We start from the raw sequence: 27167 nt of genomic DNA on the forward strand, positions 1-27167 counted from the left end.
GAGTCACCATGCCTGTCTGTATCCTTGAACACATGGATTTCTGCCTCTGGAATACTAGGATTAAAGGCGTGTGCTACCACTGCCTATCCTCTATGTTTAATATTGTGGCTGCTCTGTCTCTGACCCCAGATAAGTTTATTAGCGTGCACAGTATTTGGGGGAATACAATACCACAAGCCATATTTGTTTTTACTGGACCACTTGGGGCAATACCTCCTCAGGACCAATTACAATAATCTGTTTGAGGTTTTGTTTCATTTTGTCCTTCTGGAGAACACATGTTCATTTGGTAAACAGAATCTCAGATTAGAAAGAGCTTTCCTTCCCCCTTGCCCTGGGATCTCAGGATCCTGGAACCTGGTAGGGTTCATGTGTCACTCAATCCCACACCGAAAGTGCCACCCCCTGGACCCAGCTGGCTCTTCCCCCATGCGGTCATGGAGGCTCAGCATCAACGTCTCCAGGTCAATCAGCTTTGGCACCACCCACATCCCAAGGGACCCTCTAGTTTCACTTCATCTGGAGACTGCAGACTTCTCCTTATGTGGGTTTTTCATTCGTTCACTCACTCACTCACTCACTCACTCACTCACTCACTCACTGGTATTAGGAATCGAACCCAGAGCCTCCTGCATGTTAGTCAGGCATGCTGCCGCTGAGCTCCATGCTTAGCTTCCTTGTCTGGAGTTTGCACAGCATTTCTTTTTGCTGCCCCTGCATTTGCATAACCTGCGTTTATCTTTCCATCACCTGTGCTCAGATCCAAAGCCATGGCCTTGGGGTGTGCAGGCCCGCTCAGTTTGACTGGTGGCCTTTGCTTCTCCCTCTTGCTCTCAGATTGTTTTCAGAGGGGGGCAACTTTTCCCCTGAAGAGATTGAGTCACTGTGCCATCGGCTGGAGAAGGAGGCCACCCGGATCGAGTTTGTTGAGAGTTTAATCATGATCCACATGGAAAAAATGGAGACGGATTACCTGGACCAGGTGGGAGCTCCTTCTCCTCCCTCCAAAGAGCCTCCAGGGCTGCCTGCCAGGGGCTGTCACTTCTGAAGAAAGGGAACTCAAGCTCCCCCTTCTTCCAGGGTCTAATGCTCCAGATCAAGTTCACTCCAATTTACTCCTCACCCTTCCTTAACAGGCCAATGACGTCATCAACAAATTTGAGAGTAAATTCCATAACCTATCTTCAGACCTGATTTTCGTAGAGAAAATCCAACGGCTGATGACGAATCTGCAAGTGAACATCAAGTGTCAGGTAGGACAGGTCCATCTTCCGTCTAGTGGACACCCGTCACACACACACCTGCACACCAGTACTCACTGTCCAGCAGTGTGGTGTCTGTCCAGCAGTGTGGCGTCTGTCCCGGGGTACTTCAGCCACTGAGTGACTGTACTCCACAGTCCCTAACTTACTTTATGTAGCATTGTTTGTCCATGTAAGAACTAGATGGACTGCTTTTATCTCCATTTTAGAGATAAAAGAAACCGAGACAAGGGCTGGAGAGAAAGCTCAGTCCTTAAAGCGCTTGACTCACAGCAGGTCCTGAGGTCAATCCCAGAACCCATGTCTCCTGAGCCCAAAGAGAGACAATCACGTGCTGTTCTTGGGCTGCACACTGAGTTAGGGGCGACGGAAGCCCTCCTCTGTCCATCTCTGATGCTGGCTGTGTTAGTTATTGACCTCTACGGTCAGCTAGCTGCTGGTCATTAACTGGTGTTGCTACCTGACCTTAAGAAGGTGTCCTGTTGTTTATTGTGCTGATCTCTCTCTGTTCTCACACTTACGTGACCAGTGTGTAGCTCTATCATGGCAGAGCTAACTCTACCAGGCCACCAAGATGTAGCTGTGTCTTTCTTGGTTATCTCACATGGGGCTCCCTGTCTCTAGGGCGTGTGAGGGATCTCTACTGGAGGCTGCTTCTGAGAAGCCAGCTTACTTGTGCTTTAGTCTGATGTAACCAGCTATGTGAGGCAGGGATGTTTGAAGGACACAGCAGCGACTTATCTGTTCCCATCACAGGGCCAGCCAGGCGGCATTCAGTAGCCCAGAACCCACTCCTCTTCTTGTTCACCCCTCTTGGTTGTCTTATACACAACCACAAGCCTTCGAATTCATCCTCCTCAGTGCTGTAGACTCGACCACTGAAGCGCTTCCTCTTCCTTATAACGCCAGCTTCTGTTCTCACTGCAACCTCTGTGAGCGACTTACAGCTTCTGTCATGGGTTCCTCTCCCTTACTACCCAGAGAGCTAGCTCCTGCGTCTCTAGGCCAGCACGCATTCAAGGAACAGTGTCTGAGGACCTTCTAGGGTGGGGCCAGCCAAACTGAGGAGGACCTGTCTGTCTCCTGAGACTGGGCGACATTCTGGCAAAAGTTAAGTGTTTGCTGAGATTCCCAAGCTCTGTGACTCAGTCACCTGCTCCTGTGGAGATTAGACCCAGCCATGGTCACCTGCTCCGTCACTCGAGGGAACTGCTTTACCCATCTGTGAAATGGGAACCATACAAGCAACTCAGAAGTAGGGACAGCCCTGGAAAGGCAGAGAAACACAAGGTGACAGCAGCCAGCTGTGATTCTGTGGCATAGTCATACTCCTTAGCTGGTACTTTATTACCCTTGCCGTCTTCCCAGGCTCCACAGTCACAATTTCTGTTTAAGATGCTGACTTATGATTGATTCTACATGTGAGAAGATGGGCATCTATTCAAGCTGGAGCGTGATTTATGTGACTTTATAAGCAGTGTATTCTTTATTTTGTGTGTGGTAGTGTACATGTGACGCACATATGTGAGTGTGTGTGCACACATGCACAGAGGCCAGAGTGGGTGTTGGCACCTTCCTGTCATTCTCCTACTTACCATAGCCTTGAGAGAGTGTCCAACACTGAGCCAGCTCACTGCTTTGCCGGCTCCCTGTTCTGAGGTTGCCAGCACCAATGGCTGTGCCCAGCTTTCTGTGTGCGTCCAGAGGATTTGAACTCGCTTCCTTTAGACAGCAGAGCAGGCTCTCTTACCACTGGGCCATTTCTCCAGGCCCCTGCATACTCTTTTTTTTTTTTCCAAGACAGGGTTTCTCTGTGTAGCTTTGTGCCTTTCCTGGAACTCACTTGGTAGCCCAGGCTGGCCTCGAACTCACAGAGATCCACCTGCCTCTGCCTCCCGAGTGCTGGGATTAAAGGCGTGCGCCACCACTGCCTGGCTGCCCCTACATACTCTTTAAAGATTCTTCATAAATACCCTTTGAGTAGCCTCCCTGTCGTGGCTGGGCTCTCAGGTGTTTGTTTGTTTATTTGTTTGTTTTTCGTTGTGTGTGTGTGTTTTGTTTTGTTTTGTTTTAATCCTCTTTCAGCATGATGCCTGCCCAGGACTGTAAGAAGCATCCTTACCCAGGACACTGCCTATGTCCTCAGGTGTCCTGTAAGCTGGAATGTTGTGACCGAGTGTGGGTGTTCCAAAGCTCTGTATGCCTTCTGGCGGGTCTTGCATACTTGACCACACTCCGTGGCACCAGTTTCATTTAAACCATACCTATTTGATAGGGAAACAAACCTTTGAAACTTGTATTGATCTTTCTGATATCATATCAATGGCTGTATACGCTCACTGTTGTTTTTTCAGTGTTTAGTCAAGTTCTTGTGTATCTTGAAGACCATTTTCCTGTTCTTGATAGATAGTCTAAAAACAGAATCTCAAAACTGGTTTTCTAGGTGGCCAAGTCCAATTTGCAAGCGGAAGGATTAAATTCTTCTCTGGAGCAGCTTCAGTGCAAGATACAAACGTGTCGAGAGCAGCGGGGAGATAAGGGCGTGAGTGCATCACAGGTTCTGATTGTGTCCAGTCAAGAAGGGCAAAGTGGTGTAGACTTGCAGCTGGGTACCAGATGTCTCCAGCGCAGAGGGGTGGGGTGTCTCTGAGCCTCGCTGGCTAACTTTTGTGTTACTCAGTGGAAGGCAGAAAGAAAAAAACAAGCAAACCCACCCCCACCCCACTACCAGCCTCAGACGAGCGTGCAGAGGTTAGTGAGGGTGGGGGCCCGAGACTGGATCTGGGGACTCCACTTCCCTCTGCAACGCCATCAGGCCTCCCCCTCTGCACCGAGAGCTCAGCCCCAGTGAACGAGAGAAGCAGGCGCTCTGTACTCCTTTTCATCACAGCACATAAACTGATGTGGTCATTGTCTAATCTGTGAAAAGTTGGAATTGTAGTGGAGTTCAGCAGGACCGTGTTTATGAGTGTCTCTGGATCCCCCAGTCAGCAGAGCAGGTCTCTCGGTGTGTGCATACTTGTTTTTTTGGCCATGAGTGCCTATCTCTGCCCCAATCCACATGTGCCCTGGTCTCACAAGGTATCTCTGGGCAGCTCACTCAGATGCCCCCAGAGTTGGGTACCTGGCCTGCAAGAGCAGAGAAGAAGAGAGAAGAATTCCTGCTCAGTTTCTCTCCTATCTGCTGCAGGCTGTGTCTCCATTGATATGAGCCCCAAGAGGACATTTATTTTTCTATCTTCATTGCAAATTTTTGTATGGTATGGCACATGATTCTTGAGAAAAGTTCCCACAGGGCATCACGTGCAGAATGAATGTCCCTCTGGAGACAGAGACACTCTTGGTCCCACTGTTTGCCTTCATATGGTTTCCTACACATCCATTGAGTTCATCACTCTGAAGAGATGCTGTGTGGATGGAAGGTGGTTCCTACATCTTATCCATCACTTCCTTGGTCTCCCTTTCCTGGTATCAAGGGACAAACTAGTTTCCTGCTAGGACCTTCAATAGGTCCTTTAGGCAAGTCCTGACTGTCCAGAATAGCAACGTTTTAGATTCATTTCTTCCCCTCCCAAGTTCCACCGGTTCTTTCCTACTGGGTGGATGTCAGGAGACTTCTCCAGCCTCCCACTAGGTGGGGAGGAGAGTGTTGGGTGGATGTCAGGAGACTTCCCCAGCCTCCTCCTAGGTGGGGAGGAGAGTGTTGGGTGGATGTCAGGAGACTTCCCCAGCCTCCTGTTAGGTGGGGGGCGGGGGGGGGGAGGGGGAGAGTGTGAGCTGGGTGACCCGTTCCTGTGTGGATGGAGGAGCCTGGTTTATAGTCTGCAGAGCAATGATTAGGAAACAATGGTAAAGTCTTGCATGGTTAGGATAAAGATGGTTGAGGGTGCATGCCTGAAACTGTAGGGTGCTGCTAAGGGGAATGCCTAGAGACAGACAGTCAGCCCTCCTGCCCAACGCTCCACACCCTTGCCAGCTGGACCAAATGTGTCCTTTAAACATATAATTTTAGAGCTAGAGGAGACACTGGGGGGTGTTCCATATCCCCATCTTACAGATGAGGAAACTAAGTCAAGCAGTTTTGAATCACTTGCCTGTAGCTGAACCTACAAGACCAGGAACAGAACTTCCCCATCGGTGAAGGATCTGCCACCTGAGGACAGCTGCCCAGGAGAGCCAGCCAGTCACCCTCCCCCACCTCCACACACACACTCCTCCAAGACCATTTCCCATAAGAGAGGGGACTTGGAAGAACCAAATGTTGACCTTCCCTGGATAAGCCCCTGTCCCTGGACTTCTGGTGACCCCGTCTGTTTTCTGGGGCTCTCTCCCTCTGTATTCCCATTAGATGGTGACCACAGATGACCTCCTTGTCTTTGTCCGATCCTGGAAGGAAAAACTGAGCCAGAGGATTAAGTACCTCAACTGCAGCCTGGATGTGGTGTGCATCACTCAGGAGGTCTTTACGGTAAGGAATGCGAAGAGATCAGGCAAAGGGCAGGCAAGCTATAGTCTGGGCTCCCAGGAGACCCCACGAGATCTAGAGCAGCATGAGAGGAGAGGGGATGCCCAGGATTCATCAGGCCTGCTGGGATGTTCTGGAAGGATGGCACACTGTGGAGTCAGAGCTCAGCTGACTTTGGCACCAAAGGCTCTCAAGTTAGCCCGTGCACGTGGTCTCAATCAAATCCATCCACCCCAGCCTCTGCCTTCCCGTGTGCCACACACAGTCACATCCTCAACCTCCAACAAGAGGCTGGCTCTTCCCAGTGTCTCTTCCTCTAGCTACGATGTCCCCCTCCCCCCAACCCCCCGACTTGATACCCAGTCCCTGTCCAGCAGCAAAGGCCCAAATAACTCCACCATTCTCCTGCCTTCAGCGTCGAATCCAAGCCCTTCAGCCAGTCAGTCACACAGGCGCCTCCACGGTCTGTCACCAGTGCCCTTCATCCCTTTCTCCCAGGCAAAGGCATCTCTTGCCTTCTGGTCTAGGTGGGACTACTGGCCCTGGAGTACCTCCCACTTCCCCATGAGTCCACCCACCACGAGGTAAGGTCTCTGGTTGAGGAGCTATCTGCCAGAGACTGAGCACTGGCATGGGCAGAGCCTGCATGACCTGCCCCCTTCCCCCATCCCCACCTCAGGCTTTGCAGTGACGTTCTCAGCCACTCCCAGGGAACCCAAGAGCCAATGCTGCATGAGTAGGCTGCCGCTGCCTCGGCTCTCACTGCCAGGTTTTGGCTATACTCTTCCAAGGGGGGCTTTCCCTACTGTGCGGCCAGGTCACCCCCTCCCCCCACAGGCATTTCCTACACTGCTCATGGCCATACAGAGGCTCCAGGGTTCCAGCCTGTGGCCTTGGCAAAGGCCTGACAGGAGAGGAGACTCAGAATAAACGACGGAACAGCCAGACTTACTCTTTGTGGACATCGTTATTGCCTTTTCTCACAGGCAGGTGGCCACTCTTAGTCTTGTCTCCATTCATGTGGTCAAGACATCAGTTGGACATACCTGGAACAGGAGCACAACCCCGTTACAGAGCAGCCAGGCAGCTTCACTGGGACCAGAGGGCAGTGGACAGTATCTGCTGCTTCCTGAAACCGTGGTCCCGCGACTTAGAATTTCTCTCTGGACTGCAGGACACCATCCTGACGGATATGGAAGTGGAGAGTGACATCCACGTGTCTTCAGAGGCCCTTGAGGAGGAAGCCAAGGTGGGCCTCGTTACCCCTGAGTCCTTTGCCCAACCAACCCGCATGGGGAGGCCCATGATTGAAGACCCTGCCGTGGAGGTGGTCAAGAAGATCCTTCAGTGAGTGTCTACCACTGTGGCTCTGGGGCCCTACTCACCGTAGTAACCACAGGAGTGCTGCTCCAGGAGCCTGTGACCTCAGGCCAGGGGCTTCCCCTCTCTCACACCTCAGTTACTCACTCAAATTCCTGAGCTCATGGTGAGGCGTATGCAAGCAGTATGGAGGACCAAGAGTTTGTTACCCAGGGCCTGGCCTGGGCTGTGGTCATGGTCACCCTGGAAAAGTCCGCTTCCTTCCCTTCGGTTTCAGAATTCCTCAGACAAAATCGGCATGCCCGTGTGACAAGGACCGCTCCCACACAGGTAGAAGCACAGGCCTGTGGGTCTCGGGGAAGGGAGCGGCAGGGAGGTTGGCGGCAGCTGCAGCCTATGGTCACCTCTTCTTCCCTGCTCTTGTCCTGGACACTTGTCACCCAAAGCCTTGAAGAAACATCGGTACCGGGGAGAAAGTCCGTGAAGAAGGCCTTGGCCAGCTCCAGTGCCACTTCAGCGGGGAGGTAAGGATGCAAGGCCATCCCAAGCTTCCCCTTCCCAGACACCATGGGCCCGCTTGTCCCCAGACAAAGGCCAGATAGCCTGTCTTTTGTTCAACTCTGATCTCAGGTCTTACTTGTACTCAAGCTCAGGAGCTGTGTGGGAAGGAGGTGGAGGGGCGCTCTAACAGCGGCTTTATTCAGGGCTGAGCTCCTCCTTAGGGGCGGATCACCGCTCCGACACCTTTGTACCTAGAGAAGTGTCTGGGTAGCTATCAGTGGGATGACAGTCCTGCAATCTCCCCACAAGCTGGACAGCATTAGAAAGGGGGACAGACTGAGCACAGGAGCAGGTGGGTTAGAGGAGGACCGGGACATGGTGTCTAAGTCCATGGTCACCTACTAAGCTCTGGAGAGGTCATCCATCACACATGGGCCTCTGGCCACTAGCTCTAGCCCACATATTTTAGGGAAAGCAAATGGCAGAAGTCAATGGCTGAGCCAACTTTGGCTCTTTGCTGAGCCCTGGATAGTGTGTGTGTGTGTGTGTGTGTGTGTGCGCGCACACGTGCGTGCGTGCGCATGTGTGAATTATTCCTTGTGTAAATGAATTCACACCTAACTAGAAGCGTTGTATGATTATCTAATGACCCTGACGGCTTTCCTTGAGTCTTCATGGGAAAGAGAGGATGCAAACTTCTGGACCTGACCACCCCTGCCACTTGCCATCTACTTGGCCTTGGCTGGGACTCAGCAATAAACCCAAAGTTATGGGTTTTTTTTTTTTTTTTTTTTTTTTTTTTTTTAGAGAAAAAAGAAGTTGAAAAGTGGGGAAGCATCCTGTAGAACTGTTCTAAAATCCAGTCATCCTGCCCCGTAGGCATCGCAGGCTCTCAGGCATCCCAGGCAGGGTCCAGTGGGTACAGAACTGCCGCCCCCCCCTCGCACCCCGCCCCACTACAAAGTACTGACCATCTTCTGTCTCACAGCATGACACGACATACCAAGATCATCAGAATCGACAGAAAGTACCAGGTGCTTGGGGAAAGGCCTCCTCCTCAGGCTGAGTAAGTAGTGGCACACTGTTTCCCCCTTGCGGAATCATGTCCCTCTGTGAGAACTCTTTTTCTCTGTAAGGGCAGCGGAGGTGTTGGCGGGGTAAAACTTACACATCAAGGTCAGCGTGTCTTAACTTTAGACGTGTGTTTGTTGAGAGACATCTCCACCAAAAAGCACCCATTTTCCAGGCTCAGCATTTCATGGTGCCCGGGCGCTCGGGAGGTTCGAGGGCTTCGCTTGTGTTCTTTGTTTTTGTTCTTGTTCTTACGGTTTCCCACCTCTGCTGTGGCATTCCTCTTTTCCTTTATCAGCACTTCAGTGATTAAAGCCAAAGTCAGTTTACTTAATCTAGCTTCCTTTTGAGCAAATCATGGGAATCTCAAGTTGAAGGCATCAGAAGCCCTTGGAGAACGCCTAGCCCCAAAGTGGAGCCCCACTTTCTCACTGAGGAACCCCTACTCTTCTTGGCAGACTTTGACTGCCCCCCCCCCATGGGGATCTTACCTCTGGAGCTGGGGAACTATGTGAGGAAGGCTGTCCAACCCACCAGGTGACTCAGGAGAGACCTCACGTTGGTGGCCTGAGGTGTCCTCATCCTATGCATGTGACGTCCTGTGCCACAGCCGCCCTGACTCTGTTCCCTCCAGTTCTGTGCCATTTTAATTCCAGAAAGAGGTGAACTCCCGCAACAGTCAAGATACAGAACTGTCCCACCCCTCCAAACACCCTCTCTTACGATTCCTTCCACCACCCCAACACCGAGCAATCAGGAATGTCCTTGGTTTTTCCTTGTAATTTTGCCAGCTGGAGATATCAACAAATGGACCTGCAGCATTTGACTTTCTCAGTGACGGCACAATGCCCCGGAGTCCTGTCTTAATCTCACTCCGCTACTATACAGAATGTCTAAGGCTGCAGAATGTATAAACGTCAGAGATTTATTTCTTACAGTTGGGAAGGTTGGGAAGTCAGGGAGGAACTGCCAGCATGGAGCCAGGCATGGTGGTTCTGGCCTGTAATCCTAGAACCCAGGGGCTAATGCATGAGGATCACAAGTTTAGCCAGCCTGGGCTATATAGCAAGCCCCTGTCTCCAAATGGATCTTTTCATCAGGACCTCATGCCTATGATAACTAACCCACACCCTGATTTTCCAGCATGTCTTAGGGTTTACTATTGTTGTGAAGAGACACCAAGACCATGGCAACTTTTATAAAGAAAACATTTGAGGTTGGCTCACTTACAGTTTCAGAGGTTCAGTCCATTATCATCATGAAGGAGAGCGTAGCAGTGTGTAGGCAGATGTGGTGTTGGAGCTGACAATCCTGATCTTGCAGGAAATCAACTGAACCGTCACACTAAGTGAAGCTTGAGAAAAAGACTTCAAAGCCTGCCCCCACAGTAACATACCTCTGACAGAAGATGGTGTGCCCTCCATCTTCATGGCCTGGATTAAAGGCTTGTGTTGTCCAGCCTCCTCCAACAAGGCCATGCCTCCTAATAGTGCCACTCTCTATGAGCTTTTGGGGGCCAAATACATTCAAACTACCACACAACACATGAACTTTATTTTTATTTTATGTGTGTGTTTGCCTGGGTTATGCAGGTGCCTGTCAAGGCCAGAAGAGGGCATCAGATACATTACAACTGGAGTTACAGGTGGTTGTGAGCTGCCCTGTGGGTGATGGGAATCAAACCCAGGTCCTCTGGAAGAGCAAGTGCTCTTAACCACTAGTCCAGCTCTTCCGCTCCAGCCAGCTATTTCTATTCCATGGCTGACTTAAAGGCATGATTTTTTTCTTCATCTCCTGGTGGTTGCCGAGGTTTTTTCCTAAACCTGTACTATGTTTTTCTCTTAAATTCTAATAAAATTGTCCTTGAGTTAAAAAAAAAAAAATCACACCAAAAAGAAGAAACTGTTGGAAATAAACACCCAAGGGAAATGCTCAGCCTCACTGGGACAACAGGAAATGAGCAGGGGACAAGCCCATCCCGTACTTCGCCTGTGACTCACTCACCAACTAACCCAGGACTGCAAGGGGGGCGGCCAGCTTAGAGAGCGAAAGCAGGTGCTGAGGGCAGGGGTCGTCAACAATCATCCTTCTAGAAGTCCCAGAAGCCATCAGCAGAGGCCATCAAAGCAACCATCTACAAGTCTTCATACCTTTCTCCCTAAGAGCTCAACCTCCCCGGGAAGGAAAAACCTCCTCAAAGTTATTCCATGCAGTTTGCGTTGTGTAGCCAGTTGCTTGGAGCTGTTCTGTTCTGAAGCAGGGAGGAGCCCTACAGGAGACAGAAATGCACACTCTTAGCAAGAAAACACCCACTGGTGTTCTAAGTGGAGGAAGGCCTGGAAGAGAGTGTATTTAGCCATAAGGATAAATACCTTCACAGCACTGAGGTGAACAGCCACACCCTCATTCAGCTGGAGAGATGACTCACAGCCTCAGGCCAGATCCGATCACTGTCGTGGGACCACTTAGGACAAAGCAGTGGTGGATGGACGAGATCTAGAGAGTGGGGAGTTATGACACATACCATCAGATCCAAGGTCATATGATGCTAGAGGGGGATCCAGAGCCAGCTTCTGGCAGAGTGGGGCCTAGTTGCCACTATTTTTAGGGTTCATCGAAGAACCTGGGACCAGTGTGTCTGGTGACTGGGATGAGTGGGGTCATCTCTCTGGAAGTTACTCAAGGTTATGCTCGCCAATTGTTCAGTTGTTTGGGGTTCTGTTAGAGTTCTCTCCACCTATAATCTGATGGAATGCCCCTGGGAACTAGAATGTTTCTCAGCCTTTGAGAAATATGTGAACTTGATTGGTGGACCTTCCTGTCACTCTCAAGGAAGGAAGTCACCTAAAGCTAAGATTCCATTTGGACTGGCAAAACACGTTGCCAAAAAACAAACAAACAAAAAAACAAAAAAAAAAAAACAAAAACAAACAAACAAAAAACCAAAAACCCATGCAATGCCTTGTTGGCGATTTTTCAGAAATTTGATGAACTAGGGTTTCACATATGCGAAGCAAGCTCTCTACTCTTCAGTTGGATCTCCTGCTCATCCATGCAGTGCTTTTCATGCCAATTGAAAGTGGCGAAAAAACTCTGAAATTCCAAAAATGAAAGGATTGCAAACTGTGGTACATCTATATTTAATGATGCTCCACAACCATTGAAGACCATATCCCAATACAGGGGCACTAAGAATTTGATAAATGGACAGAGAATATGTGGAATCCATGTGAAGCTAATTGTATCTGATTTTAAGTAAAATTAGCTGGAGGGAATGCACTAAAATGTTGGTGTTAATTTCTCCTTACCTCGATGTAATTGCATCTTTTAAAAGTACAATGAGTAAGTTTTGAAATGATAGACCATTGATCAATCTGGCGAGTAGTAGTACTACATATGGGCAGCAGTCTCTGGGATACTTCAGAGTCATTGTGAAGTATCAGTGTCCACACACTCTGAAGACATTGGTTCTTCATCTCACTTTTGCTTTTAAAACAGTTGAGCTTATGGGGCATGCAAATCCACCAGTCAACAGAAATTTGCTTTTAAGTCTCTGGTGTCTGAGCCATGCCCTAATGGCTCTTTAAAGTGAGTGGAGGAAGTGCCTGTCTTAGTCAGGGTTATGATTGCTGAGATGAAACACCATGACCAAAACTAACTCAGGAAGGAAAGGTTTATTTCACACACAGTTCCATATAACAACAGCTCATCATCAAAATCAGTGAGGGAAGGAACTCAGACAGGGCAGGGACCTGGAGGCAGGAGCTGATGCAGAGGCCATGGAGGAGTGCTGCTTACTGCCTTGCTCCTTATGGCTTGCCCAGCCTGCTTTCTTCTAGAACCCAGGACCACCAGCCCAGGGCTGGCCCCACCCACAATGGGCTGGGCCCTCCCCCATCAATCACGAATTAGGAAAATACTTTACAGGCATGCCTGCAGCTGGATCATATAGAGGTGTTTTCTCAGGTGAGGCTCTCTCCTCTCAGATGACTTTAGCTTGTGTCAGACTGATATAAAACTGCAGTACAGTGCCTCATAGGAGGGCTTACTCATTGGCTTACTACTTTTAAATTTTTAATTTACTTTTTATTATGATTATGAGAGAAAGAGAGTGAATGTGTGTGTGTGTGTGTGTGTGTGTATATATAATCAGAGAACAATTTTCGGGAGTTGATTCTCTCCTGCCCTGTTAGTCCAGGTCTCTCTTCTTGTTTTTGCTGTGTCACGTGCTAATTTCAAGGCGATTCTCCAGTCTCTGCCTCCCTTCTCATCACAGGAGTGCTGGGATTACAGACACACTTCATCTGGCTTCTTTTAAACATGGATCTTGGGATCAAATTCAGGTCTCAGGCTTGCTTGGCAATCAAATTTGAGCCATCTCAAAGCTTTGGCTTGTTATTCATTACTAATCGTTTTTATTGTTAGTGTTTTAGACAAAGATTTCAGTAGTTCAGGCTGACCTGGAGCTCAAAGGTAGCCAAGGACAACCTTGAACTCTTCATCACCCTGCCTTGACCTCCTGCTGGAATTATAGGTGTGGGCTATCACCTATAATTCCAGCTCCTTCCTTTTTCAAAGAGTGCAGGAGGCCAACCAATGCAGAGACCACCAGTGCCCCCTGAGAAACTTTTCCCCTCCATGGTCTTCATTCAGAGTTAGAACTCAAATGCAACCATCCAGGGGATTTGTGCATATAGGCATTCATTCATAAATGGGGACTGTGGACTGTGTGGTCGAGAGCTCTGTGGAGGAGGCACCAAGGGGAAAATGTGTTCATGTTCACAGAAGCACGAAGAAAAGATTTGACTAGTTACTGTGCAAAGTCCCTAGTTAGAGGCCCATGAGCTAGTTCTGATTAAACTTAAGTTTCATTTTTGTGGACTAAGGCCATCTGTTCATTCTGAGCTCATGCAGGAAATTCAGGTACCAGAGATTCATCCATCTAATAATCTCCCAATCAGTATTTTAAATCCTTGGTAGATTTACAGTCTGCTGGGAGAAACAGAGATTAATTAGCCAGTCAAACCAGTCAATCCCCTACCCATGGATTAGGGCACTTCAGAGGAGCAGAGAGTAATCAGAATCAGGCAATTGAGAACTAGGCACAGAGTGAGGATCAGAAGAAAAGGAACAAGTGACAAATGAGACCAAGAAGTTTCTCAGCTTTTTATTTATTTATTTGTTTGTTTGTTTCTTTATTTATTTGTTTATTTATTTATAATTGGAATGTTCAAAGGCCAAGGTCCTGGCAGTAATGAGTAATCAATCCCTAGGAGTGACAGGGTTGGAGAACAACACTCAGAATGCTCAGTTGCTCGCTCCTGCCTGGGTTGGTGGTCCTGAAGGTGCACCTCACAGACCTGCTTTGTTTGGGTTGCAGGGACTTCAAAAACATCATCCAGACTCTCCTCTGGGAGAGCAACGAGCACCTGCTGTTCGTGGTGGAGGTGAGAGCCACCTGCAGGCCTCTCTGCCTGCCCTGGAAACCCCTCCAGCCCCCCACCCCCTGCCTCATGCAGTCTGCTTAGCGGGGCACCCGAGGGTCCCACCATCTCAGGACCCTGAGTCTGTTGTCCAGTTGTTTCTTTTTAACGTTTCCTCCTAGAAACTAAACCATCCAGCATGTCTTTATTCATCTATCTAACCAGTCCGCAAACACTGCTTGGACACAGTTTGAGTGTCAGTTGATGATGAGTGCGCCAAGAGGAACAAACCCAACCTCTGTCCCTCAGGGCCCCAGCAACCCGGACATGGTGGGATGCCATGATCCACGACAGCCAAGGTTCAAGTCCTGAGACAGGGGAGAGGCATGGGTGGGAAGAAATGAAGTAGTGTCCGACAGCCAGATGAGTTTCACACAAGTGGCCGGCCCTGAATAGCTCCAGCCGTCTTTATTTACACTTCAAAAACAAGCATGTTTTTCCATACTAACAAACATGTTTTTCTCGCCCTCCAGCATCAACCTCTGGCAAAAACAAATATGTTTTACATCAAAACATCTTTTAAACCAAAAACGACGCTTATCATTTTGTTAGCTCGGTCAAATATTGAGCCAGGCACATCTTGTCTTTACAATGTCAAAAGGTGATTGACATAGGCACACACTCTCAAGAACAATAACATCGTTCAAAACTTAACAAAGCGTATTTACAGAAATAGGGGTGATCTGCCATAAGCTGCCTGTATACAGTTAGCTTGTACTTCTTCAGCTGCCCATTAATTTTTGTTGCCTCCAATCCGGTCATCACTGAATCAGAACAGTTCCCAGGGTCTGGAGTGACAGCTGGTATTTCCAGATAGGAAACCCAAGAAGTATCAGTTCCCAAAGAATTTTAGGGGAAAACATTTGAGAAAAAGAAAAAAAAAAAAGGGTGTTTCTATGAATGATCACCTCTGTCCCATGAGTGACTGACGAAGTGACCCTGAAAACCACCAGGAGCATCATCAATACTCAGAGAGAAAAGAGCTCCCAGGCTGTGCCGTTCCAGCAGTGTTCCACCCTACCCCTAAGTCCACTGGTCCTTGCCGAGTGAGACTGTCTCCGCGGCTTTGCCTCATGGAGACCCATTGGACGAGCACTCATATACTGATCCCAAACTAGGCCACATGGCTCCCAGTAGCGGGACACAGGTAGCCTTGTGGGGCTTGGGCACAGCCTGCATGCTGTGCTGCTCTGGCATGTCCCAGAACATACCCAGGTCCCCTGCCTGCCTTCAGCAGGCTGGGTTCTGCCAGGCAGGACCCCAGCTCGTCTACCTTTGTGGTCCACATCCTGATGCTCTCTAGTAAACACCCAGCCCTGTTCCAGGTTGAGATGCCATGGACCTGGGTCTCTAGGGCTAACTAGGAGTTTGCCATGCAGGCATTCAAATAGCAGACATGGTCTGTTTGTAGCCATGCTTGGTGGGCTTGGGGTGGGGGGAGGGTGACAGGGCAGAAGTGTGAAAGTCAAGATGGGCTGGCGGGGCCACACGTGATCACCTCTCTCCGGCAGGATTTTTACCGCAAAGAGAAACGCCCAGTCACCAGGCCTGAATGCATGTACGAAAACTTTGACCAGTGTGCCGAGCACATTGTCAAGAAGATCCTGGAATATCAGAATCAGGCGGATGAGTATCACAACTCCTGCCTCCTGGGTAAGTGCCATTCAGTCCGCGGAAGGAACACAGGAGCAGGTATGGCCAGGGGCGGACCTCAGCCCTCCCTCCCTTAGATTCACTGAGGAGACAGAGGAATAGCCCTGTGAAAAGCCAACCTCTTGGGGTTAAGAGAAAGCACTATTAAACTTAATTGGGCAAAAAAACTTAAAGGTTCATTTTTTTTTTTTTTCAGAAATGTAATTGGTTTTCCACTCTGTATCTCAGAGCTTGTCATTCCATTCACAGCCCAGCTGACCTTCCCAAGCCAACCTGACCGCAGGGCCTTTGCTTTGAGGACAACCATAGAGAATGGGATCCCTCTGAGCTCACTGGGAAACCTGTCTAATGCTTGGATTCCACTCATTCTACAGTCATGGGCTGTGACCAGTCATTCAGTGGCTTTTGGTTCATTTCCCAAGTTGTATAACTGCCACCACTGCCGATGTTAGCCTCATCCACCTACCCCCTCCCAGACCCAAGCAAACAGCATCCATGCCCATCTGTAATTTTTCTCTCTGTCCTTTCGTGAGATGGAGTCACGTGGCCCCTTGAGACTGTCTTCTTTCGTTTTATGGAATGTTTTTGAGGTTATGCATGTTGTGGAGTGTATACTACTTAAAAAAAAAAACATGGAATAATATTCCTCTGTGCAGATCTATCACACTTTATTGGGCTCTGCTGTATGATTTCAGAGTTAGCAGGGGAGGTGTGTGTGGGGGGGGAAATTAGGAGGTAGCCAGACCAGGAGTCAAAACCAAGCCCTGTGACCTCCCAGTTGTATGACTTTGGCAAAGTAATTCTACCTCTGAGCCTCCATTTTCTTATCTGTAAGGTGGAGGAAGTAACAAAGTTACCACGAAGGCTTCTTTTTTGGATTAATGCCTCACAGGGAATGACTGGCCAGAACCCATGATTGCAGAATGAGAAAAAGCCAAGCCATAGACAGCGTTTCCCAGTGAACTCAGAGGGATCCCTATGTTTGTCCTCAAAGCAAAGGCCCTGTGGTCAGGTGGTCTTGGGAAGTACTGTAGACAGTGTTCCTCTCTTGTAGATGTCTAATCCTGTTGTTGGTTGGTCTTTTGGCTCTTTTTGGGGGGCCCGACATCCAGCTCCCAAATAAATCACACACGGAGGCTTATTCTTACTTATAAATGCCCGGCCTTAGCTTGGCTTAGTTTCTAGCTGGCTTTCCTTATCTTAAGTTATCCTGTCTATCTTTTGCCTCTGGGCTTTCCCCTTTCTCTGTATTGCTGCGTACCTTGCTGTGTAGCTGGGTGGCTGGCCTCTGGAGTCCTCCTCCTTCTCTGCTCCTAGATCTTCGACCTCTCTTTCCTGATTTCTCCCTCTGTATATTCTCTCTGCCTGTCAGCCCTGGATATCCTTTCTCCCGCCTTGCTATTGGTCAGTTCTTTATCAGACCATCAGGTGTTTCAGACAGGCACATCAACACAGCTTCACAGAGTTAAACAAATGCAACATAAACAAAAGTAACACACGTTAAAATCTTCTACCACATAATCCATTGGTGGAGACTTCTATTCCCTTTGGAATAGCAGCCCAGCATCCTCCCTGTCTCCTACTGAGGACATAGAAAGTGCTGGAAACAGTATTTGGGGCATAAAATCTTTTAAAGCACTCAAAGTATGAGACACACAAAAGCCAAAAATTAAGTGAGAATAGAAACTAATAAATGGACCAGAGATCCTGGCTTCTGCCCTAAATCCATGAGACCTGGAGCCTCCTCTTTCAATCAGGGCATTAAGAATAGGAGACACAAGCCAAGACCCCCCTGCCCGCCCCAAGGTGGGATGCTCCATGTAAACTAGGACCACAAGGCTTTGCCTGCAGAGCAGAGCTATCGAGACTCAAACTCCTCAGCTCAGGCCAGTGAGACGCAAAGCCCCGCCCCCATCTGCTAGAATCAAACATCTCAGCAGAAAGCTTGGTAATGGATGACGCAAACAAGATATAAAAGGCTCCAGTGGAGATCCCGAGCAGAAGTGTAGACCTGATGTGCCTTCTCAGCCCAGTTCATACTTACTGAAACACAAATTCTATTTTATGGAAATCATTCCAAAGGATCTGAGACAGATACTCCAGCTTCAAGCCACCATTCTCTGACAGTGTCCAGAATTTGCTTAAGGCTGAGGCATCCTCAAACCTCAAACCTGCCTTTGCCTCAGCCCTCCAACTCCCACAGATAAAGTTCCCAAAGCATTCACCATGAGTGCAAAGCACCTGGAGTCAGAGGCCCAGAATGAGAGCAGCAAAGATTGCAGACACTGAAGGAACCCCAGACACAGCTAGCTGCGTGTGGTGGCTCATACCTTCGATTCCAGCACTAGGGAGGCTGAGGCAGGGTTTCAAAGTCAAGGGTAGCCTGGGCTACATGGTAAGAGTAGGGGAAGAATGAGGGGAGAATAAAAAGAGGTGGAAAGGGAAGAATGGGAAGAGGTGGGAAGAGGAGGAGAGAGGGAGGGAGGGGAGTACAAGGCACAGAATAGAGATGGCGTGTTTATAGTTAAATAAAAGGGGAACCTGGGAACCCAGGAGTAAGATACTACAGAAATGACCAATTAGATGCCAAAGAGAGTGAAACAGAACTTCTAAAAAGGAAACATCAAGAGCTGACCTTGTAAAATGATGGATGGGTGTGCGGCCCGGTTTGACATAGCTGAACGTGGAATTGGCGAACTGGAAGGCAGCTGGAGAGGAAATATCCTGCAGGACAGGGAGATGAAAACATGAGAGGTAGAGATATAGGAATGACAGAGTAGGTCTTAGCCTCTGACTGTTTGGAGGTACAGGAAAGAGAGAGAAAAGTAGAGGCAATGCCCAAAGTGGTCAGAGATGGGAACTTGTCCAAGCTGATGAAAGACAACACATTTTAAGCACACTGAGAAGCATCCCTCTGAATTTGCTTACCCATCACTTTCCATCTTGGTCCGACTGCAGGTCTCCTTTTGATGGAGTAGCTCTTACCACATTGGAGACCAATCTTTTCCCGTTTTATTTTTTATTTCTTTATTTTCGGAGACATGGCCTCAGCAACTTACATCTCCTTTGCCAACTCCCTGATATCCTGCCTCCAATCCTGCAGAATTACGTGCCCAGGTGAGGAGGTTTGAGGAGCTGCTGCCCCAGGTGTGTTGGCTGGTGACCGAGAACTTCAAGGAACAGCATTGGAACAAGTTCTGCATATCCATGAAGGAGATTCAGGAGCAGTTTGAGCGGCAGCAGAATCAACTAGAGAAGAAGAAGGTGAAGGTTGCAGGGCCAGATGTGCAGGGGGTTGAGAACGGAGGCAGGGTGTGAGCAAGAAGAAGAAGAACTAGGTTTGGGGGTTGCTGGGGACAGGGGACACTGGTGAATTAGTAACTGAGTCAATGCTTATTGGCAGAAGGCATTCACCAAACTCTAGGCTGTGTTGGCAATCTTCGGTAGGGCCTTGGTCGTTGAGATCAGTGACAGTTCCACAATGTGCCTTGGTGCTGTGGGATGTGATTGGTGCTGGTTTTATTGAACTAAAGGTCCAGATTGTGCTGGAGCAGATGCTCAGCTCAACCTTCTCTCCAATCCTCAGAGTTGGTACCAGCCACCCTCCCACCTTGTCCTCACTGCCACCCAGTCCTCTTTCTACACTCAGATCACAGGACATATCTGTCTGGATAAGTGGCCACTCAAGACATTGGTCCTGATTTCAAAGTCTGGCTCAAAATCTCTGCTCATTTCTGACTTGTTTGATTGAAGGATGAGAATGCCCAGAAGCTCCATCCAAATCTTGGCCACCCCATATATGCCCATCAAATGGAGTCCCTACACATTGTGGAGGAGCTAAGACAGGAAGAGCTGGACCGGGTGATCCACACAAACCAGGAGAAGATGGAGGTGAGCGCTGCCATTCAGTCTCCATCCCAGGTGCTGAGGGCCATACTCCCCTTCAGAAAGTTGGACCTGACAGTTGGTTACCTGAGCCAGTGAACACAAAATGACAGGTCTTTTTGGTAGATTAACTGGTCATTATGGGATGTTTGCATTACTTTGATTTTATCTGTTTGTTTGAGACAGGGTCTCTCTATATAGTCCTGGCTGTCCTAGAATTTGCCATGTAGACCAGGCTGGCCTTAAACTCAGAAAGTGTCTCCTAAGTGCTGGGATTAAAGGGATGGGCCACCATGCCTGGCCATACTTTGACTCCTAAATTATTTACAAAAACTAGTGATGACCATTTTCTTCAGGATCCATACCTACTTTTATTTTTCTGTTTGGTGAATTGTCTGTGTATGTGCCTTGGCCATTTCTGGATTGTGTGTGTGTGTTGGGGGGAGGTATGTGTGAACACGTATGCATGTGAAAAGCAGAGGTCAGTGTAGGGTGTTGTTCCTTAGGGGCAGTGGAACAGTCCACCTGTTTCATGAGACAAGGTCTCTCACTGAACCTGGAACTCACCACGTCAGCTAGGCTGGCTGCCTCAGGAATCCCTTTCCCTTTCCCCAGTGCCAGGACTGTGGCACACACCCTCACACCCAGCTTTTTTTGTGAGTGTGGGGATTGAACTTGGGTCCTCATTCTTTTGTGGCAAGTACTTTACCCGCTGAGATATTTCTCCAGCCCCTCTGAATCCTTTCTTAGTCTCAAACCAGAGCAGATGTTGGGGAGGTCTCTGGGCTCCGAGGACCAGGTGCTAGTTAACCCTAATGCGGTTGTTAACGTGGTGTCAGGGGTGCCTCGCCAGGAGACTCTCTGACAGAGCCAACTCTACCCTCCCTCTGCCGGCCTGGGAGCGGAGATTTTGTTTATGAAGTCCATTTTCATCTCTGTTTCTTCCAGGAATTTGCCAAGAGGTACAGCCGCTTCTTCATAGCAAGTCTGGCCTCCTTCACAGAGAAGTTCCTGATGCAGTTGGATGAAGTGGTCACCATTGATGACATCCAGGTTCCACGTAAGTGGTACACCAGCCTCATGCTGTGGCCCTAAGGGATCATAAGGTGCAGGGTGGTTGGTGTTGGGATTTTCTGCTGTCCCTCAGTCAGGGTGAAACATTTTCTTCATTGAGTGGTGTTCTGGCCCCAGAATGATCTACAATAGCCACACTTGTGACTTTGAATGAGTGAGTTTGAGTATATAGCAAGCCAAAGTAACAGAAATGATCATCAAGTTGCAGATAGATCAATAGACAGATAGCAAAACATCACACAGTGCTCAAAACATCCAGTTGGGGAAGTCCCTTTGAGGCACCCATCTGAAGCTACTGATGGATAATCCTGGACAGAGCAGGATGTCCTCTTAGCTGAGGCTTCTGTTATCAAATTTGGGGGATCACAACCTGTGCCCCAAATCAAATCTGGCCTTCTATCCTAATAAGCTTATTAAATAAGCCAAACTAAGTGGAAATCAGAAAAAGGAAATTTATTCAATGTGGTCATATTCAGGAGAGGGACTAAGAGATCCAGCAACCCCTCTCCCTCCCTCAAATCTACCTTCTGGGTCCTGAAGTGAGGCCAGAGTTTAAATAGCAGGCCAAGTATATGCACATCTAAGCAAGCCAGGTCAAAATACGTTCCCACCCACCACTGACCTGTCTTGTCAGCTTCAGTCTCGTCCTATGAGGTGGTCTAACAAGTTCTTAGAGCTGTGTCAAATCTCTTTCCAGGAGACAAATACCCCTCTTGCTGAGGCCATTTCCTTCCCCAGCATGAGATTCCTGGGGAAACTCCCATTTCTTGGAGTCCACTGTTTCAACAGGCTGGTAGTCCCAATTAGATGCTCACAACAGAAGGGAATTTGAGGCCCAGGCCTGGGATTCCCCACTGAGGCTTTTCCCACGGATGGGATTCCTTCTGGCTTCTCTTTCTCACTGCAGTTGCTTTTATACCATGGGGCAAACAGTAGTCACCTCTGTTGGAAGGCATTCCATCTGTTCTCAGACATTATTCTTGGGCTGTTTTGCTGTTCTCTTCTCTCTGTGTCACAGAGTTTGTGGGGCTGAGGGCAGCCTAGTCCCAGATAAGTGTCCTTGGAGGGCACTGAGAGACAAACATGCTTGGGTCTGAAGTGGGCATGAATGGTTGCTTCTAGAGCCAGCTTCTCAATGAGAAAAGGACACACGGTAATTCACTAATTTAATGTACATCACAAGTGGACTGACTTTTACATATTTTCATCAAAAAGCAATGTTTTGACTGAAAAAGTAAATGCCAACCAAATCAAAGAGTCAATATAAAAATAGAGCCCCAGCAGGGAATATCTTCATACTCTTGGGGTGAGGGCACTTTTTTTCTGACCATAGAATAAGAATCAGAAGTCATAAAGGAAGTAAGTGGTAGCACTTCTCCAGGCCAAGATTAAAACAGGGAGAAAAAGAAGTGCAATATGGAAATAAACCACAAATCGGAAGAGTATTCCTCCTCACAACCTGTGAGTCAGAGAAAGGCCAGCTATCCCTGGGGTGCAAAGAACTCTCCCAGGTCAGTCTTGAAAGCAGTTGAAAACCAAACACAGGTGTTCCCCAAGAGAAGCAGTTCCTGTGGCAATGACAGCAAAGGACACTCAGCCCTCATCCACAACGAAGGACGTGGACGTAAGTGTGCCTGAGATAGAGCTGCACATTAAGAGCCTGCCGGAAGCTCTCTGTGTCTCAAGACACTCTTGAAGTACTCATTAGTACACGAGATCCTCCTGCCTCAGCCTCCTGGTACCTGGGATCATAGACATGTACCTGTAGGGTTTTTTTTTTTTCTTTTTATTATTTTGGGGCCCACCGCCCAGCTCTCAAATAATACATGGAGACTTATTATTATTTCTGAATGCCCGGCCTTAACTTGGCTTGTTTCTAGCCAGCTTTTCCTAACTAACATTATCCTGTCTAACTGTGTTTTGCCTCTGGGCTTTTCCCTTTCTCTGTTCTGTATACCTTCCTTTCCTTCTTACTCTGTGGCTGGCTGTATGGCTGAGTGGCTGGTCCCTGGTGTCCGCCTCTCCTTCTCCTTTCCTCACTCCTCCCTCTTTTCTCTTTCTCCTATTTATCCTCTCTGCCTGCCAGCCCTGCCTATCCCCTCCTCTGCCTAGCTATTGGCCAATCAGCTCTTTATTAGACCAATGAAGTGTTTTAGGCAGACACAGTAACACAGCTTCACAGAGTTAAACAAATGCAACATCAAAGAATGCAGCACATCTCTGCACCATTAAACAAATATTCCACCGCATAAAAGAATGTAACACATTCTTAACTAATATTCCACAACACACAGCCCGCTGGCTTCTTGGCTTCAGTTTGGTGAAGAAGTCCGGGGGCAGAGGCTGCATGTGGGCGGATGGCAGGAGGCGTGCGCCTTGATAGCTGCGCGTGCTCTGTTGCTCTCTGTCTCTGCACTCAGAGCCCTGCCCTCCTCACCAGGAAAGCCTGTCAGAGTTGGAGCCCCAGGCTGGACATCTGGCGAGCAGCCTTGGCCGTCCCTTCCTATCTCCTATCTCTAAATATGACCAGAGTGTCACATCCTTGGTTCCCAAGCTGTCCCTGAGGTCACAGTCAGTAACACACTTCTTTCCTGTCAGGGATGGAGGCCCAAAAGCAGAAAATATCAATCCTCATCCGGAGGAAGCTGGCCAGACTGTCTCTGGAGGAAGAGAGCGAGAGGCCCCTGATTGAACGCGGGAGCAGGTGAGGGTCTAGAAACAAGGGCCGTGTGAAGGGTTGTGCCGACTGCAGGCAGGGCAGGCCTGTGGGGAGGGACTCAGGCTCTGAACCCAGGCAGACCTGATGGCCCTGGAAAGTCACTCTGATTTCCGGCCTTTAGTTTCCTTCTCTGAAATGACCGAGGCTGTTTGAAGAGAAAGTAGGTGAGGTCACCCAGCCCATACTGAGAACCCCATGGCTACTGGTTCACGTGAGAACCGCCATAGCGACCTGCAAAGACAAGGCGGCCTGTCCCAAGGGGAGGCACAGCCTCAAGCTGCTGCTAGCTCTGTGAACCACTCCAGCTGTCAGAGTGCCTGCCCCCCGCTCCCCCACCCCTGCCCCCCATCTGTGGGCAGCAATTCTCCCAGCATTGCTATAGGAAAACAGGGGCCAGGAGCTCAAGACTGCTGCCTGGGCGGCAGGCTGATGAGGAAAGCAAGGCCCAGAACAAGGAAGAAATGTAGGTGTGACATTTCCCTTTCTCATGCAGCAGACCCCACGACTGCACACACTGTTAGGTCATCAGGGAAAAAGGAAACGACCTAAAGAATCCAACAGGAAAAGCTTAGGGGGCCTTTAACAAAGCCATCTAAATCCATGCTAACGGCTGAGTCTCCAAGCTGTGCCCTGGGTTGTCTGTAGGAAGTGGCCAGGAATCAAGCCCAACGAAATCACCATTCAAACCAAGATCCTGACTCGGAAGACACAATCAATAACCACCCACAAGACCACCCTGGGCCACTTGGCTGCCGTAGAAGCCCGAGACGCTGTGTACCTGGTGAGTCAGGGTCAGGCAGTGTATGCCAGTGGGGGACAAGGCAGCTCAGACTGGCTGCCCTGGGAAGGAGGGAGCGTCACTCCACTGGGTACCTCAACACCTGGCCTATGGGGAAAACAGCATGTGGCAGTGTGGCCCAGAGCTGCAGGTCTCAACCTCTCCATAGGCACAGGGACACATGCCAAGGGCCATGTCCACCCCCTGGACTAGCACGGTGGCTGAGGTGAAACCTGTGCTCTAACCCAGCTCAGAGATACCTCACCTAGTGGTCGTGGAGACAGGCTGTGTGGAGAGCAGTGGAGTCAGGCACGAGGCAGACAGACATGGCAGGGCCCGTAGCTGTGGGGGCACACTGGGGTGCAATAGCAGGAACACCTGAAGCCTCTGGGTGCTTGCTAGTACCTCCTATTCTCTACACCAGGCACCTTGCCAAATCCTCTGCAGATGCTGAGGGATGTAGAATCGCCCCCACTTCACTGACAAGGACAATGATGCCTGAAGACACTTGCCTCTCCATACCACCCCCAAACAGCAGAGCCAGGGTTTGATCCCCACTGGTAGGCTGTGGGGCTGACCCGATGAGGCTTCACCCAAATGCCACCTGACGTATATCTGAAGATATACAGATCCTTGGTCCTGGTGCCCATGGGGAAACCTCGTCCTATTCACATATCCACTGGTCCTGGAGAAAGCCTGAAATGCCCAGTGTTGGTGTGGTCCCCAGATGCTACTCCAAGTCCTAGGCAGAGGGAAAGACTCTACCTGCTGAATTCAGTGAGGGGTGAGGAGACCCAGGGCTCAGCCTTCTGAAGAAGCCAGGAACCTCCATGGAAGCTCCATGCAGGACAGTGGTCAGGAATGCTCAGGTCCCAGAACCAGAGATCCATGGGTCTTTGTCCCTGGTCAGCTTCTCTGGAGCTAGGTGGCTTCAGGGTTCCAAGTCTCAGCCTTCTCATCTGTAAGGTAGGAGAATAACCTCACCTACCTGAGAACTTGTGAGGTGAATTCCTGAGAAATGACTTGTAGGACTAGGGTTGGTTCCTGAGGGCCAGGAGCTGCGTGCTGTGGGTCCCAGAGCTCAGGGCTCCCAAGTCTTTGAGGGCAGGAGTCCCCGCAGGCCTTCCCCTTGCTTCCCTTCAGAAATACTTGGTGCTGTTTGACAAAGAACTGAAGACTATTCAGAACAACTTCAGGACACTGGAGTTGGAAGCTCAGCGCTGGAAGGACAGCTGGAAACGTTCCCTCGATACCATCCAGTCCCTGTACGTGACCCATCCTTCTCCGGTCCTCAAATAAAGCCTGTCTTTCTTCCCCGCCGCCGCCCATCTGCCTACAGCTCTACATCCCAAGCACTGTAGTTTCGTCAGAGATGAGGATGCTTTCAGTAAAGAAGAGAGATGTGGAAGGGGTTCCCATGGTTAGCAGTCTTCTTTGCCTCTCCTTCACTTCTGTCAGACTCCTTCAGCTGGCGAGCCAGGAGTCCATATTCAGATGGGCTTCTCTCTGTGGGAGGCCCGTATTGGAAGAGCCAGGGAGAGCTCAGGCCAGCTAACGGGAGCTAGGGTTCTCTGATAGCCACGCTAGTGAGTTTGTAACAGGCTGTCCAGCTCTAGCCTCACCTGAGAGTGTATCACCAGCATCCTGAGGGACCTGAGACAGAGACTCCCAGGGAAGCCATATGTAGATTCCTGGTCCTCAGAAGCCATGAGAGATGAACTGTTAATGCATTAACCATGGTTGAATTGTGAGAAAAGCAGATAGCCTGGCCTCACGGGAGCTGGTCCTACAGCCCCCTCAGACACTCCCAGCCCCACCCTGGCTGCGTTTCTAACCTCCCCTGCCTGGCTCACCTCTGACTGAGCATCTGTCCCAGCAGGGTTTTGTTGCTGACACACAGCTCTCAGCTTTTTAAGGGGTTCCTATGAGGAGGAGAGAGGAATGAGGAATTTATAGATAGAAAAATAGTGGAGAGGAGACAGACAGAAACACAGGAATAGCTTAGGGAGGACCTGGATCAAAATCCACCATCCCCTTCTATCTCTTCAAAAGGGCTTTTTATAACAATACCAAGGGACAGGGCAAAAGATCTCACCCTTGCTAGATCAAAGCACACTGCACAGCCAAGTGCAGAACCTTCCAAACACCTGATAACCACGCACATGGTCAAGCCATCCCCTTATGCAGCCCTGCTAGGTAAAGCAAACTCAGATCTCACTAGGAAACCTCTGTGGGCTCCCACACATCATACAGCAAGAGGGGCAAGGGAATGGCAGCTCCTTTCATTTTTATTACTATTTTAAATTTGTTATGTGTACGTGCCTGTGTGAGTTCATGTGTAACGCATGCGCAGGTGCCCAAAGAGCACATGTGGAAGCCAGAAGAAGGCCCTGGATCCTCTGGAGCTGGAATCACAGCTGGTTATGCACCACCTGATGTAGGTGCTGGGAACTGAACACAGGTCCTCCGCAAGAGCAGGAGCACTCTCAACCGCTGGGCCATCCCTCCAGTCCCGGGTCTGTCTTCTTGTAGAGCCACTCAACGCACCACAGGGCTCTACTTTGTGGACCTCAACTGATTCACACTCCAAAACCTTCTTCCAAGTATTATCAACACAAATTTGAGTGTCCTGTTTCCAGTGTGTGATGTTTGGGTTACATGTTCACATCCCAGCCATTGTCTTCCAGGAGTTTCAGAGTTTTACTTTTTCCCCTGAGGTCTATGAGCCATTTTGAGTGAATATTTGTGAAAAAAAGTGATGACTCATGTTCTGATAACTGTCGCCACGGAGGTAGACTGTCAACCCAGGAATTTGGAGAGAGCACTCGTCTATTGCAGCATCCTAAATTCATAACCATCAGTCTGCGTTGACACCACTGTAGCTTCAGTGGCACACAACTGCACACTTCAGTCGCACACAATGCTCTGCCCCTGTGTGTGTAGCTCATGCCCCCTA

The 27167-nt window shown here is 49.3% G+C and overlaps 1 protein-coding gene across 1 annotated transcript in view; it reads left to right on the forward strand.

Annotated features, from left to right (window-relative positions):
* Positions 1-25534, forward strand: part of Ccdc180 (coiled-coil domain containing 180) — a 60708-nt gene extending 35174 nt beyond the window's left edge. Inside the window, 17 exon segments of the mRNA XM_028859520.2 lie at positions 838-982; positions 1137-1253; positions 3706-3804; positions 5611-5730; positions 6902-7074; positions 7325-7407; positions 7410-7520; positions 7523-7571; positions 8537-8614; positions 14000-14066; positions 15614-15755; positions 18859-19019; positions 19509-19646; positions 20589-20700; positions 23313-23418; positions 24079-24214; positions 25355-25534. Of these exon segments, the coding sequence (XP_028715353.1) occupies positions 838-982; positions 1137-1253; positions 3706-3804; positions 5611-5730; positions 6902-7074; positions 7325-7407; positions 7410-7520; positions 7523-7571; positions 8537-8614; positions 14000-14066; positions 15614-15755; positions 18859-19019; positions 19509-19646; positions 20589-20700; positions 23313-23418; positions 24079-24214; positions 25355-25510 (1993 nt within the window). The 3' untranslated portion in view covers positions 25511-25534.
* The last annotated feature ends 1633 nt before the right edge of the window (positions 25535-27167 follow it).

Source organism: Peromyscus leucopus, chromosome 2, assembly GCF_004664715.2.
Source record: "Peromyscus leucopus breed LL Stock chromosome 2, UCI_PerLeu_2.1, whole genome shotgun sequence".
NCBI classification, from domain to species: Eukaryota; Metazoa; Chordata; class Mammalia; order Rodentia; family Cricetidae; genus Peromyscus; species Peromyscus leucopus.